The sequence below is a fragment of the Rhinatrema bivittatum genome, chromosome 8 (genome assembly GCF_901001135.1).
Source record: "Rhinatrema bivittatum chromosome 8, aRhiBiv1.1, whole genome shotgun sequence".
In the NCBI taxonomy this organism is placed as follows: Eukaryota; Metazoa; Chordata; class Amphibia; order Gymnophiona; family Rhinatrematidae; genus Rhinatrema; species Rhinatrema bivittatum.
Genome location: NC_042622.1, coordinates 89,511,508 through 89,527,356, shown reverse-complemented (window position 1 = coordinate 89,527,356; position 15,849 = coordinate 89,511,508). Strand labels below are relative to the sequence as shown.

The following is a 15,849-nucleotide window of genomic DNA, read 5'->3' as shown; positions in this document are numbered from 1 at the left end:
TTCCGTATGAAGAGCTCCGGTGCGTAGAGTAACTGATTCGTTTTGGCAAGTCACATCTCCCAGTAAGGGCTCTCCATGAATGGAAGATAATCATAGTGGGATTTTCAACTTGATGAGGGGGATCCTCAAATATTCCACTAGACTTCTGAGCATGAAGTTGCCTTCTGCTCCTGAGTCCACTAGGGCAGGGGTCTGAACCATGACTGGTCCATAGGTCAAGGCGACTGGGAGAGAGAGCGTACGAGAGGGTGCAGTAGGGCCTAAGAATAGTCCTCCAGCAGGGCTTTGGCCCGTCTGTCCTTTCGGACGAATGGAGCATGTAGAGACATCATGGCCAGGCTGACCACAGTACATGCAAAGGCCGCGCTTCTTCCAAAATCTTCTCTCCTTGGAAGTCAAGTGTCCATGACCAAGTTGCATTGGTTCATCTGAATCAGCAGCAGGAACTACTGGATCCATCTGAGGTGTAGAGACAGCATTGGCCTGTTTCAACCCAGGTAACACCCTAGGCCAGAGTTCCTTCACCTTGTCCCGGAGCCGGTGATCAATCCGAGTGGCCAAGGCTATTAATTCATCCAGCGAGTCAGGTATCTGGCGAGCGGCCAGCTCGTCCTTCAAACGGTTATCTAGGCCTCTGCAAAAGAGGGTCTTCAGACATCTAGGGTCCCAGCGGAGTTCTGCCGCAAGAGTTTTGAATTCTATGGCAAATTCAGTCAGTGATCTGCCCTTGCTTCAAATCCACTAAAGCAGAACCAGCTACAGTAGCTCAGGCAGGGTCATCAAAAACGGATTTAAATAAGTCCATAAATCCTTCTATGTCCTGCAAAATGGGGTCCTTGCGTTCCCACAAGGTAGATGCCCAAGACAAGGCCCTACCATCCAGGTAGGAAAGGATGTAGGTAGTCTTGGGGAAAGCAGTAGGAAATAGAGATGGCTGTAAGGCAAAATGCATGCAGCACTGGTTCAAAAAGCCCCAGGTCTTCTGGATTTCTCCGGAAAAGCGGATTGGAGTCGCCAGTGGTACAGCAGTCTTCAAAGTTACCTCCGGTGACTGACCTTCTTGGTTGGAGGCTGTGCCTTGAACCTTCTGTATGTGTAGCCGATGAAATGCTACTCCACAATGCGCTGGGCCAAGCCCGTTAAAGCCTGCAAGGCATTAAGTTGTGCCGGATCCATGGAGTTAGCAATCTGTTGTTTTCGGAGCTGGCAGACTGCTAGGGAGTTAGCAATTTCTTGTGAACCTGCTATCTGATGGGAGGAGCAATCAGATAGGAGTTAGCAATCTGATGTTTTCTGGTGTTATTTAAGAGAGTTGTGGGTGGATCCTTGGACCAGTGGCAGATGACCACGTCCCCGGGGGAAGATCCCGGGAGGGACCACTGGTCAGGCTCAGAGTATGGAGACAGATACACATTAGTTCTTTTATTAGACAGTATACTGAACCACCAGAGGTAGCAGTAGTGAGCTGGAAATCCCCGGCTGGGCTGTAGTCCCTCAGATACTGGAACAGCGATCCCTGGAGGCTGAGCTGTAGAGAAACTGAAATTTAGTGAGTAGGCAGGGTATGCAGAGTTCATATACCGAACCAGATGGTAACACTCACACAATGTCTCATAGGAGCCCAGGAGCTGGAATGTATAGGCCCTTGAGGAGTGAGTACCTGGTTCCAAGGAAAGCTCTGAGAGAGCGATGGTAACTCACAGATGTAGTAGGCAGCGACGACTTCCAGGCAGGAGTGAATTCGAAGAAAGTCCGGAAACAAGGGCCCTCGAGGAGCAAGTACCGGTTTCAGACTGCAATCTACAAAGTAAGAGAGAGAGCGAGGCCCCTGGGGAGCGGGTACCCCTGATTAGTCCGAGGAGGCAGAGTAGCGTAGATAGAACGAATCCTTATCCGAATCCTATCCTTATCCTTGCTAACTCAATCTGTTAGCAATTTCTAAGACCTTAAATATCTGTCGCAAGTGACATCATCTTAGGGGGACGCCCCCGAGGTTCGCTCCATTGCCGGTACTTCTGTTGGGGCCGTGCCGCGCGCGCGCCCTTAGGCCTCCAGGAAACATTGCGGTTTACAGCATCTATCCGGTCCGGGGACGCCGGAGGGCCTCGGCAGGAGGATGCCGCAGCAGCCAATCTTCCCGTGGACGAGGAGGGAGGCGCCAAAGAGGTAAGGAGGGCGGAGAGACGGCGTCGGGAACCAACAGACACAACACCATCAACTTTGATTTCCACTGTGAGCGTGTTTTGGTCCAGAGAGCTAAATACCAATATGTCACAGAGCAGGCTGAAGGAAAGTTTTTGTTCTTTACAGAAGTTACATACGTTCCTGAGGGAAACTCAATTTAAGATTCTGCATCATGCATATATAGATGATTTGAGATGATAATCATTTGAACTAGCAGATACACCCTTATGTATATGATGTAAAGAGACGAATGGTCCTATGGTTCATACATTTTTTTATTGTACTAAGATAGTGTTGTGATGGACAGAGTCCGGAAGTGGATCCTTGGACCGACTGAGCCGAGGGAACAGTCGGGAGGCAGATCTCCCACTGGGCAAACGGAGCTTCACCTGGAAACCCGCGACTCCTCCAGAGGAGCTGTGGGAGCCCGGGTCGCAAGGACTTAGGAGTCTTCACCCTGGAAGTCCGAGGTCCCCCCAGGAGGAGCCCGTAGGGACCCGGACCGCTGGGACTTAGGTGGGAGCGACGAAACCCAGGAGAAAGGCACGAACCGGATACTCGGCGGGCTAGCAGGAGCGGAGTCACGGACCGGAGTCTGGGCAGGCTGAAGACAAGCTGGATACGGAGTCACGGACCGGAGTCAAGGCAGGCAGAAGGCAAGCAGGAGTCGGAGTCACAAACCGGAGTCAAGGCAGGCAGAAGACAAGCAGGAGTCGGAGTCACAAACCGGAGTCAAGGCAGGCAGAAGACAAGCAGGAGTCGGAGTCACAAACCGGAGTCAAGGCAGGCAGAAGACAAGCAGAAGTCCGGGAACCAAGCAGGAGTCGAGACAGGCAGGCAAACAGGCAGCGGGGAACGGGAACCAGCAGGAACGACGGCAACTAGCACTGCAAAGCAGGAACCTCGTTGCAAGGCACTTTGGAGAGGAAAGTGCCTTGTTTAAATCCCCCGGTTGGCGTCTGACGTCACGGGGGGCGTGTCCGCACATCCGGGTGCTGGCAGGAGAAAAGGCTGGTCCCTGCACGCGCGCGTTCCCCAGCAGAGGGGAGGAGTTCCCGGCGGCGTCTCCCTCGTGGAGACGCCGCTGCCATGCGGTCCTGAGGGCCCCAAACCCGGCGGTTTCGCGGCGAAACGGGTGGAGGTAAGTGCCCGGTCACTAGCCTAGTGACCGGGATCGTAACAGATAGTTCCTTTTTGGAAATTGATTATCAACAAAATTGCTCAGAGCACTGGAGTAATGTTAACAATTCATGGGAAATGTTGTTATTGGCTGATTTTTTGCTGTTTAGGCAAGTGTTTGAAGATCCGAAAGAGAGTAATATATAATTTTGTTGGCAGGCATCTGGAGAAGAGAATAAGAATATCTTTAAATGGACAGTAAGGGCTATTGCTGGATTTTAATTAACCTTTTAATTAACCTTCGGAGAAACCAATCAACACTGCCTGCACCCTAGTAAAAGCTGCTTGTACCCTAATAGAATGTGCCCACAGCTCTTCCGGGACGGACTGACCCTAACAGATATAGGCCGAAATAATTGCCTCCTTCAACCAATTGTGCTCTTAACCCTTCTTTGGTCCACTGAATAAAAGAAAGAGATGGTCCGACCTCCAAAAGTAATTTGTCAATTTGAGATACCACAATAGAACACGATGCAAGTCCAAAAGATGAAGCTGTCTTGCATGGGGCAAATCAGACATCACATGTTTAAAGCCTGGTAATTCCACTATCTGGCTAAGATGAAAGACCAACATGACTTTTAGTAAAAAGGAAGGCACCATACGCAATGAGACTCTGTCATCCAAAATCTGCAAAAAAGGATCTCTGCACGATAAGGCCTGTAGCTCCAAAATTTGCCTATCCAAACAAATCACCACCAGGAACACAGCTTTCAAGGTAAGGTCCATCAAAAATGCCCTTCTCAATAGTTCAAAAGGAGGCTCATACAATAGCCGAAGAATCAGATTAAGATTCCAAGATGGACAAATCCTATGAACCAGAGGGCGCAAATGCTTTGCTCCTTTAAGATAACGTCCTATGTCCGGATGAGACACTAGCAGCCACCCTTGAAGCCTCCCTTGGAAACAGCCCAAGACTGCTACCTGAACTCGGAGAAAATTATAGGCTAAACCTTTTGACAAGCCATCTTGCAAACAAGCCAAGACCTGGGCAACATCCTCCTGCAAAAAATCAGTGTCCTGGACCCCACACCAAGACCCAAATACCCTCCAGACTCGCCAAAGAAGTAGAAGACCTTTTAGCCTGAAGAAGAGTAGTAGTCACTGGCTCTGAATATCCCTTCAAGCTGAAGTGCCACCTCTCAAAAGCCAAGCCACTAGACAGAAGCGATCTGCCTGCTCTGAAAAAATGAGAGCTTGGCGTAGCAATTCCTTCAGATGGCGTAACCAGACAGGACCGTCTACTGCCAGCTGAACCAGATTAGCAAACCAAGGATGGCACAGCCATTCTGGCGCCACCAGGATCACTCTTTCTAGATGCTGTTCAATGCATCATAGCATTTGACCTATGAGCGGCCACGAGGGAAATGCATATAGCAGAAGTCTCACTGGCCACAGCTGAACCACAGCATCAATACCTTTGGAGCTGAATTCTCTCCGGCAACTGAAAAACCTAATCACCTTAACATTCTTCCGAGTTGTTATGATATCAAACTGGGGCTCGCCCCACCTGCACCGAATGAAGACAAAGGCCTCTGCAGACAGATCCCATTCCCCCGGGTCCAGCTGTCATCTGCTGAGACAATCTGCCTGCACATTGTCCACACCTGTCACGTGCGAAGCTCCTAGTACTGCTGGATGTCGCTCATAAGAACATACCACAAGCAACCGAGCTGCGGCCAGCATTCAAACTGGTTATGTAGAGATCCAACACGAATGCTGGTATAGAGTAATACAGTCCCAACACTTCACTCAGGTGTATAAATGCTTAATTTCATTTATTCAAAATTGGCAACTCCATTGTTATAATGCACAGTCTTTCATGTACACGGGGTCCCCCGTGTGCATTATAACAATGGAGTTGCCAATTTTGAATAAATGAAATTAAGCATTTATACACCTGAGTGAAGTGTTGGGACTGTATTACTCTATACCAGCATTCGTGCTCATAAGAACATAACATAAGATATGCCATTCTGGGTCAGACCAAGGGTCCATCAAGCCCAGCATCCTGTGTCCAACAGTGGCCAATCCAAGTCACAAGTACCTGGCAAGTACCCAAACATTAAATAAATCTCAAGCTACTATTCCTTATTGATTAATAGCAGATTATTGATTTTTCCTCTAGGAACTTATCCAAACCTTTATTAAACCCAGTTACACTAACTGCCATAACCACATCCTTTGGTAATGAATTCCAGAGATTAACAATGACTGAGTGAAAAGGAATATGTTATATTTATTTATTTATTTATTTTTGGATTTTATATACCGGATGTTCCTGTATAATATACATATCACACCGGTTTACAAGGAAGAAAACTATCGCCTCGTTGGCGGTTTACATTGAACAGTTAAACAATTAACAATTAATACTTATTTGCTGAACAATTAACAAAAAAAACCATGAAGGCTCAAGAAACGATTTGAACCAGTTGAATGCAGCTCCTGTGATGCCAATGTCAGTTAGATGCTGAAGGAGGCACGAGTGGTTCACGGTATCGAACGCTGAGGAGAGATCCAGAAGTGCGAGGAGGCAAGGTTGGCCTTTTTCCAGATTGAAGATAATAGTGTCTGATAGTGAGGCTAACAGCGATTCGGTGTTCCTGGTCTTGCGGAAACCAAATTGGTTTGTGGTGAGGATGTTGTTTTCGTCAAGGAATTCTGAGAGTTGTCTGTTAGCCAAAATTATGGAGAAAGTTGTTATCATGGGAAGGTTTGCTATGGGTCTGAAGTTAGCTGGGTCTGAGGTGGGTAGGTTGGGTTTTTTGAGGAGCGGTTTGAGCATTGCCAATTTGAGTTGGTTAGGGACTTGGCCTTGGGCGAGAGAGAAGTTAATGATGTCTGCAACGGGTTTGGCAATGATGTTAGGGATCAAACTCAGCAGATTTGAAGGAATGTGATCTAGAGGATGAGAGGATGGTTTTATCTTTTTAAGGATGTTCTCTATTTCTAAGGTGGACGTGGGCTCAAAGGTGTTGAGCGCTGCTGGGGTTGCGTTGGGTTGTTGAACGGTTGAGTGCGATGATTGAGAGCTGTGGTTGATTGAGTAATTTGGATGCGGAGATGGTCCCTTGAGGGGGGCTACGAGTGTGGTGATTTTATTGTCAAAGAAGTCTGCCAGTTCGTTATATGATGAGAGCAGTTCTAGTGTTAACTCCCTATTTGGATGTGTCTTCTTAATTGTAATGCTTTCTGTTTATCTTAATAAAAGGACATATATGATGAGACATATTATATGATGACATATTATATGATGATATATATATATGATATGATATATATATATATTATATCTTATATATATTATATATATTATATATATATTATATATTATATATATATTATATATGATATGATATATATATATTATATATATATTATATGATGAGACATATATATGATGACATATTATATGATGAGAGCAGTTCTAGTGTTAACTCCCTATTTGGATGTGTCTTCTTAATTGTAATGCTTTCTGTTTATCTTAATAAAAAGACATAAAAAATAAAATAAAACTGTAAAACATCTTAAAAAGAGAAAAAATGAACAAGAAAACAAAAATAAAATAGAACAATCATGAAACTTCAAAGTTTAACCACATACAGATGCTTGTGACCTCATTATCACCCTACTTGGTCATGACTGGAGCAGCTCAAAATGAAGTATAGTAGGGAAAAAAGTCATGAAAAACATATTGAATCAAAGCAGATCAGCAAGATAAATTAGTACCTGGTGCAACAAGAATAAACTTCATCTCCAGTTTATATTCATGGCACAGTATTGGTAGGTAAGTAATCTGAGGGAGAGAACCTAAATGGAACTTGGAGATGTACAGGCAGTCTCTCCAGTATTTTCCACCGATGGCAGTGCAGGCCCTGTTTCTAAGATTGTCTTGATATATTTTCTCGGTTTCTAGCTACAGGTGCAGAATGGAAAAGAATGCTGAGAAATGTAATCCCTGTTGCACAATGAATTCAGCACTGAAACAGATCACTGTAAGAGATAGGAAGAAAGGATGGTGACAGAAAGCACAGTGCCAAGGGAGGCCCAGACTGCACAGGCTGTTCCTTCCTTGATTCATTCATGAGAGACATCCTGAAATGTGCTAGCAATGCACACTCCATAGGTGCTGGTGCAAACATTTAGGAAATACATTGAACTGTCAACTATATGCCTATTTTTATACATCAGTTTGGATTTTGAAACCCCCACAACATCCAATTAGGAAGAAAGGCCTTGGAGAACCTAAACTTGTTCTGAGTTTGCAAACTAAGTAGGATCAGGCCTGGTGGAGAACCATAAGGATGAGCCAAGTTTATGGGGCAAAGAGTTCCTGAATCTCCTGAGCCACTAAATGACTCTTCGTTCTGCCTTGTCAATTGATGTAGGCCACTATCATCGCAATATCCAAGAACACGCCCATGAATCCAAGAAAGAAAGGCCAGTAATGCCCTGTGAACCACCCTTGTTTCCAGATGATTGATTGATCAGGATGCCTCCACTGCCAACCACTGCCCTTAGGCCATCGATCCCTGACATATCATTCCCCAAACACTGAGGCTGGCATCTGTAGTCACAACCACCCAGTCTGGAACCTCTAGATCCACTCCTTTCTCCAAATTGGGATGTGACAACAACCATGGGAGACTGGATCTGGATTCCTCCTGGAGTGGCAATGATAGCCAAAACTCCTCCGACAACAGATTCCAAAGGGACAGGAGCACCTTCTGGAGAGGTTGCATGTGAGCAAAGGCCCACGGCACCAATTCTAGAGTAGATACCATGGAACCTAGCACTTGTAAATAATCCCAGAATTTGGGAACTGACAGATCCATCAGCCGAACCACTTGTGACTACAACTTGACCACCCTCTCTAGGGTAAGAAACACCTTGCCTAACTGGGTGTCGAATCACACCCCCAGATATTCTAAAGACTGAGATGGCTCCTGGTGACTCTTTGCCAGGTTTCTCACCCAGCCCAGGGAACTTAGTCACTCCATAACTCGTCGAATGGAACAGAAACACTCCAGCTCAGACTTCACCTGAATCAGCCAGTCATCCAGGTATGGATACACTGAGATCCTTCCCTTCTGAGGGTCGCTGCCACCACCATCATCACTTTCGTGAATGTTCTTGGTGTGGTCGCCAGCCCGAAGGGAAGCGCTTGAAACCGAAAATACTCTCCTAGCACCGAGAAGCACAGAAACCTTTGATGGTCTGCTCAGATTGGAATATGCAGATATGCTTTCATTAGATCCATGGACATAAGAAACTTCCCCTTGCGCACCACTGCAGTCACTGTCCACAGTGTCTCCATACGAAAGCAAAGCACATGCAAGGACGCGTTGACCTTTTGCAGATTTAGAATGGGCCGAAAGGAACCCTTCTTCTTGGGGATTACGAAGTAAACTGAATATCTTCCTTGACCTTGTTCTCCCTGAGGTACTTGCATGATGGCTTCCAAGCGCTGCAGCCTTAGTAACATGTCCCACACCGCTGCCTGCTTGACGGGCGAAGCACAATGGGATACCACATAGGCTTCCTTGAATGGGCACGAAAATTGTAATCACTAATTGGAAGTAATTCTGGTCCACTCCTCGTAAAAATGGGACAATCTGGAGGAAGTGATGTCAGCCTCAGCAGATGGCCACTTGACTCTTCAGTTCCGCGTGGCTGGGGAATAAAAGTGGTGAATTACTTAGCATACGACCCTCCCGAATCATAATTTCAGGTTTAACACTCCCAGGCTGACGATAGCCACCCGCCAGCGAACAGTTGATTTGGTGGAATTCTCCTACAGCAGCAATACCGCGAACACTAAATTGACAGCCTCCGGGGAAGAGGAAGAAATGGCGCAAGGGACTATGGTGAATGTCGAGGCCCCGGTGGAAACGGGCGCGGAGGCCGGCCCAACACGGCAAGAGTTCCAAACCTGGCTCAAGGACATTAAAACAGAAATTATTGCAGCTCTTAAAGTGGAAATTCAGGAAGCGATTGGAGATTTGCGCAAGGAGGTGGAAGAGCTAGGAGACCAGGTCCAAGAACTGGAACAGGTTACGGAGGACCAGGCCTCTGCGATGACACAGTAGTCAAAAGATATACAAACATAGAAACAAACAACGGAGGATTTGGTCTCTAAATTAGAAGACTTGGAATACAGGAACAGATGAAATAACCTCAGAATTAGAGGAGTCCCGGAGGAGGAGGGAACGTCAGATTATGCACCATTGGTTCAGGACATTTGTAAAGCCATATTGAATTCTGACCCCACCAAGCCGTTTAACAAGGGGATCATGATAGACCGTGCTCATTGCTCGCTGGGGAAGCCTAATAATAATCAGCCCAGAGACAATATTGCATGTCTGAACAATTACCCTATAAAGGAGGCTATTATGAATAAGGTGAGATCATTGGGGAACATTTTGTGGAAAGGTGCAAAAATACAAATTTATAACGATTTATCAGCTACCACCCTACAATGACGCAAAGCCATGAAAAATATTACAGAGACGCTGAGGGCAGAAAATGTCCGCTATAAGTGGCCCATTTGGACTATTTTTCAACATCAGCGGCCATTCCTGTACTGCAAGATCCTCCGATGCGGCAGAAAAATTCCTATGACAGAAGGGTATCAAAGTCAAGACAGAATTGGATGCGGGGGTACCCACAGCGACTAAGGAGACTGCACGCTGACAGAGGGCTGGCAAAGGCGGCAAGCAGCTTCGGAGGCATTCTAGAAGCAGCGCTCAAGAGCTCAAGAGGGGAGTGATAACACCTGAATCTGATGGAAGAACCCTCACTACTAGTTTGGACTCTGATATACTCTGAACCGGTTCTGGGACTCGCTGGTATACGATCTGCTATGACAATCATCAATTTGGGCTGTTGCTGTTATAGCCCTCTTCAACTGGTCGGACCATTCTCCCATCTTGGGGTCATTTTGTCTGCAGTCAGATGAGCAAGGGATCAAGTATTGGAGATTGAGCATATTTTACCCCTCCCCCTCCCAGGCAGCACTGCTTGATTACCCTAGACTCTCAAGGTTAACCAAACCTGCAGGAGGAGGGGAGTGTACCAACACGCTGAGTCCACGACGGGTAGCCTTTCCTGGTGTCGGGCAGTCAAGGCAGGGTCCCAGGCCCAGAGGTGAGAGCAGTGGTCCATGAAAATTGCCCGTGGGCCGCCAAGCATGACATATTGACGGTTCTAACCTGCTCAACCTGGTTTGCGGACTACGCAGACCCAAGCTCTGTTGCTACGGAAGAGACCAAAAGGCTGGAAAGAGTTCATGTGAAGCCTGGCTGAATTCAACATGTCTGCCATGGTGGTGGGTAATGCGAACAACAAGGAGCTACTGTCGCACTTGAAAGGAAGCCCCTCAGTGACCACAGGTTCTGCCACTGTAATGTTCTCCAAACTCATAAAAAACAAACAATCACCCATAAAAAACGTAAATTGATTCACAGTTACCAGTGGCTGAGTATATAATATCTTTGTTAATAAAAAAAATACCTTTTTTAAAAGAAGATGAGAGCCTCTGATTCATTTACAAGGGTATTTTATTGACACAATCATTATAGGAAATACACATCTGAAGGTTTGGAAATACACGTTGCTTTCTTCATTTGTTGTTTTTTTACAAAACCTAGCACTATTGCATCATTATTCATTATGTCTATGATATATAATTTTAATATATTTTGTAATACACAATGGTAACTTCAGGCTGAGGAGAGAGGATATTGCAGATGCTTGTGGTGGTATGAAATAGACACACAGTGTTTATTTAGAAAGTCCATTATGTTGTTTGGAAACCACACTTTGTCGGAGGCTGATCATAAGAATCAAAAAGCTTCCTGACCCGGTCCTCTGTTTCGTAGATACTTAACCAGTGTTTGCCGAGGAAGTCATGGGTGTTGCAGTTGGACACTGCTGGAGAGATAGTGGACCCTTGGGCCGACCTACCTAGGGAGGCAGGGTAGGCCGGGAGGCGGAGCCACAAGCTGAGGAGTTCACGCAGGAACCAGGGACCCCCCCGGGAGGAGCCCGTAGGGTCCCGGGTCCTCGGGACTTGGAACTGAGACAGAAAGTCCAGAGGCTGAGATAGGCATAGACCGGGACCAGAGTAAAGAGAAAGGAAAGGAAGTCCAAGGTACCCGGAAGGCAGGGGACCGGCTGCACAGGGCCGAGGTGCCGGCTGAAGGAAGGGCAGCGGGCGGCTGCGGAGTTTGTAGCAACCGGAGGTCTGAAGCAGGCTGTAGGCTGAAGCGGAGTTGGAAGCAGGCCGGAGTCAGAGGCTGGCTGCAGGCTGAAGCGGAGGTCAGAAGCAAACCGGAGTCGGAGGCAGGCAGCAGGCTGAAGCGGAGTCAGAGGCAAACCGGAGTTGGAGGCAGGCAACAGGCTGAAGCGGAGTCAGAGGCAAACCGGAGTTGGAGGCAGGCAGCAGGCTGAAGAGGAGTCAGAGGCAAACCGGAGTCAGAAGCAGACAACGTGAAGATCACCAGGAACGCAACTAAGAACAACTACGGAGTTGTGAACCTCGTTGCAAGGCGATGAAAGAGAGTTTGAGCGCCGGTTATATCGGGACTTGGGCGTGACATCAGCAGTACGGGCAGGGCCAGGCTTCCGGGAGCTGGGCGCTCAAGAGGGACGTCCTTGCGCGCGCGAGATTGACTGGAAGCAGGCACGTAATGGCGGCCGCCACGTGGAGTGAGAGAAGCCCCTGGGGTCCGGAGCGGGCGGAATGCGGTGATCCCTGAAGCGGAGGTAGGCGGGCTTGGGCCCTAACAGAAGGGAAGCGGTCGGGACCGCAACAATGGTGGTGGGTATTCACCACTAATCCCACAGGTCTCCATGACAGTTGTACATTGGGTAACCAGTCGCAGGGTAGGACATCTAAAAAAGATTCCACGACATATGGGTCCCTCTTTAACACACAGTAGATCTGTACAGTGTTCATGTTCACAGGGATTCAAACAGTATGTTCCCTCTGTGATTGACTTTTATTATGTTGTCAAAAACAAAATATATGATCATATCCATGGTGTGGGGCAACCCTGTAGCAAAATGGAATTTGACCCACAAATTACCCGTTTTAATCAGATAGTAGTGGTCTGTATACTCCTGATCAGGCGACAGGTCCAAAGGTCAAGGCAACAGAGTGTAACCTTGGGAAAACTTGTATTGGTCAATCAGCAAAGAGCTGTCTTTCAGATGCTTCCCAGTGGCTTGTACCAGCTGCATGTATTCTGTCACACAGCCCCCATTTTCAAAGTCCAGTTTTACAGGTTTGTCCAGTACTTGTTCGTTATCCACATAGAATGCAGCAAAGTTGATGTCGTAATGCTTAAAATGAAAGGGATTTTATTGTAAGCATTGTTGTCCACGAAACCCAGGACAACGAGCTTGGCCAGTTGTCCCAAAAATAGATTTTCCAGGTTGGTAACGTGCATCCCTCCTGGGATGCTAAATACCTTCAGCTCCACTGGGGATAGAACTTTTTTGAATATTTAAATTAAGTCCTGAAGAATACATTGACCAAAAATAGATATGAGACTTTTTTAAAGTGACACTCTGCTCTCCCACTCGTTTTCTTAAGTATGAGGAATATGCCAAATTGAAAACATGGCCTTACTCCCCATGAAATCATCATGGGCTTCCCGATGCCCGTGCCTTCCATGCCCAGTCTCCCAGTTGACATGGACTTTACCTAAGATGAGCTGATTTTACATTTCACTTCACAGCTCCACTGATAAGTCCAGAAAATTTTCCAGAAGGTGGCCTCTGTTTTTTCAGAGTCTTTTTACCCCAGCATCTATCCTGACATCCAGCCAGGTGACTTTGTTTATTAAAAAGTGTCCCAGAGAAAGAACTGTTTACAACCTAGGTGAAAAGGCACATACCAAGTGCTGTTGGTCAATCACTCAATCTTAAAGTTGCAGGGATTTGATTATTGGGTACACGTCAGCCACTGCAAAAAGTCTTATGAGCCAGAGCCATAGATCTTAGTAGACCAAGCAGAGACTATTTCCTGTAATCCTACCAGAGTGGCCCCTTTGGATCCTGGTGGAGACACTGTAGCCTTTGTCGATGTTGGTGAGGCATACCCGACCCTGCATAAATCTCTCCAAGTCAGTGCATCTCCTAAGTCCTCATGTGAGTCCTGACACAGCCAGGTGGCCCCTGGAGTCAGGTGCAGCTACATCATCTGAGTCTCAGGAAGTTGAGACGTCATCTAGATCTGAATCATCATTCGATTACCACTCATCCCCTGACCATGTGGATTCTCTTGACAGTGAGTAGGTGCTCCCATCCGGTCCTTGGAACTGCTTTGCTGTCTCGTCATGCTGTAAGATCAAGGTTCTTGGTCATAATGTTGTCAGTATTCCTGGTCCTGTGCTTCTTGCCTGGTGAATTTCCTGGCTTATATCTATACTGTCACTACAAACAGGCCATCAAGTTGTTTCAGTCTAACAGCTCTGGTCTTAAACTCTCCCAATGCTGGCTGTGTACCAATGAACCTGCTATTGTGGCTGACTTTGCCAAGATGTTCACAGCACTCCTCGTGACTCTCACTCTACTGGCATGGGGAGATATATGCAAACCATCAGCGGCCTGCAAAGTGATGGCATCCTTCCTGGAAATACCTCTTCCTCATATTATACTCCTATTACTTTATCTGATGTCCTTGAACCAGCTGAATGGTGCTTCCAGTTCTGGCCCAACCATTCCACCTCTCCAGCACCAACCATCACTTCTGATGATTATCCACTGTGCAACAACATCTTGTATGCATATTAGGATGGAAATGTCACTCTTCCCAATGCCTGGAAAAAGAATTCTAGCTGTCTGATGTGGTTTCCTCAAAGCCCTGTTATGTCATCTGGTTTTCTCTGACTCTTATTAACATTTACCAAAAGACAGTTCAGAACCTCTCGGGAAAGGGGCTCAAGAAAATCTATTTGTTCTTACTGAATACCTTCAATACAGAAGACCTGCCTCCTTGCAACCCCTCTACATGTTCCTCAGCTTCTGGATCCATATGGATGACCCCATGTTAGAATGGACAATAATACCAAGAGAGGGTAAGTGGGTCGGCAAGGACAGTTGCCTTGCTACCCTCATGGCCACACAGGCCACGTTACCCTTTGGCAGTACCTGGGAGCTGGACTTTTAAGAGATTATCTTCTAACATGACAATCTGTTTTACTTTAGGCCATGGAGTGCCCCACTTCTCAGTTCATCTTCAGCTCATTGACAATCCCTCCTCATATCATAACATCCATCCCCACCACAGAGACAAAATGGCTGGGATAAATGTTTCTTTCTCCCAAGTTTAGGTTTTATTTTCACTGTTCATGAGTGAAGATGGGGGCTAAAACACAAGATAATTTTGAAAACTACTCACCTTATAAATGAACAGTGCCTGAAAATGAAGGATACCTCAAATAGACATCATTATATATTCTTCTTATGCCATGCATGTTTAAATGTTAAATTAACTTTTGGTAGTACATTTCTGGCTGTTCTTGTGTAATATATGGGGTAGAGAACTATAATGTTAGGTGCTCTTCTTTCTATAGACTGTATCCTGATTTATATTTAAAATTACGATAGTGAAACTGCCACATTTCTATGTCATTAACTTGCTAATTTTGTCATTAGACGCAGCTAGTGGATTTGAAAGTTTGCTACTTAGAAGAGGCTCAGAAGTTCGTTATTGCAAATCTCTTCCCATTGGTTGGACGACTCCAAAAAAAGTTTGAGGAAGAGCTGGAGCTCATTGATGCAAGTATTGTAAAGCAACTCTTGTGGGTATCCTGGGTTAGCAGGACTTACAGGTTAGTAATGAGCATTTTTGAGGGAGTAATGCATAAAATTTTCTGTCAATAAGCAGGCTGAATTAGCCATGATCTGTGGGTGATGTCATCAGGCAACCCCAGATGGATCTGTCTCTCCAACCTAGTAGAGCTTTGAACTCTACTGAGCATGTGTGAGAGTTCTTGTGCAGGTGTTGCATCAGAGTCTCTTTAGTCTGTTTTTGTCCATGCTCTACATGGACAGCTATTTCTGTCTCTCCACAGAAATAATTTTTCTCTTCAGTTTCTTTTCCATGCTAATTCCTACAATGGTCTTGAAGAAACCCTGCGGGCTTAAGTATTGTTCATGTGGACAGATAATGTCCATTACTGATAACTACAACTACTACTATTTCTGTTTAAGCCCGGACCACGACCAGCAAAACTGAACTGATTGTGTCACCAAAGGCTCAGAAATCCAGAGCAGCTAAAATAGCTGCCCATAAAGCAGAGGGATGAAGCAGGTCCACCTCCAGAAATTGTCATTCCCTGTACGTACCCGGATCAGTCCAGACTGCTAGGTTATGCCTCCCTTCCAGCAGATGCAGACAGAGAAAAACTTGAAGGGCACCCCCTCTTGGTATGGTGTGCCACCTGCGATCCTTCAGTATTTCTCTGTCTCCAGCAG

The 15,849-nt window shown here is 46.3% G+C and overlaps 1 protein-coding gene across 3 annotated transcripts in view; it reads left to right on the top strand.

The window, feature by feature from the left end:
* CCDC180 (coiled-coil domain containing 180) overlaps positions 1-15,849 on the top strand; it is a 597,826-nt gene that overhangs the window by 235,581 nt on the left and 346,396 nt on the right. For all 3 annotated transcript variants that reach the window (XM_029611950.1, XM_029611952.1, XM_029611951.1), the window contains one exon: positions 15,028-15,150. In XM_029611950.1, coding sequence (XP_029467810.1) covers positions 15,028-15,150 — 123 coding nt within the window. The remainder of the gene's footprint in view (positions 1-15,027; positions 15,151-15,849) is intronic.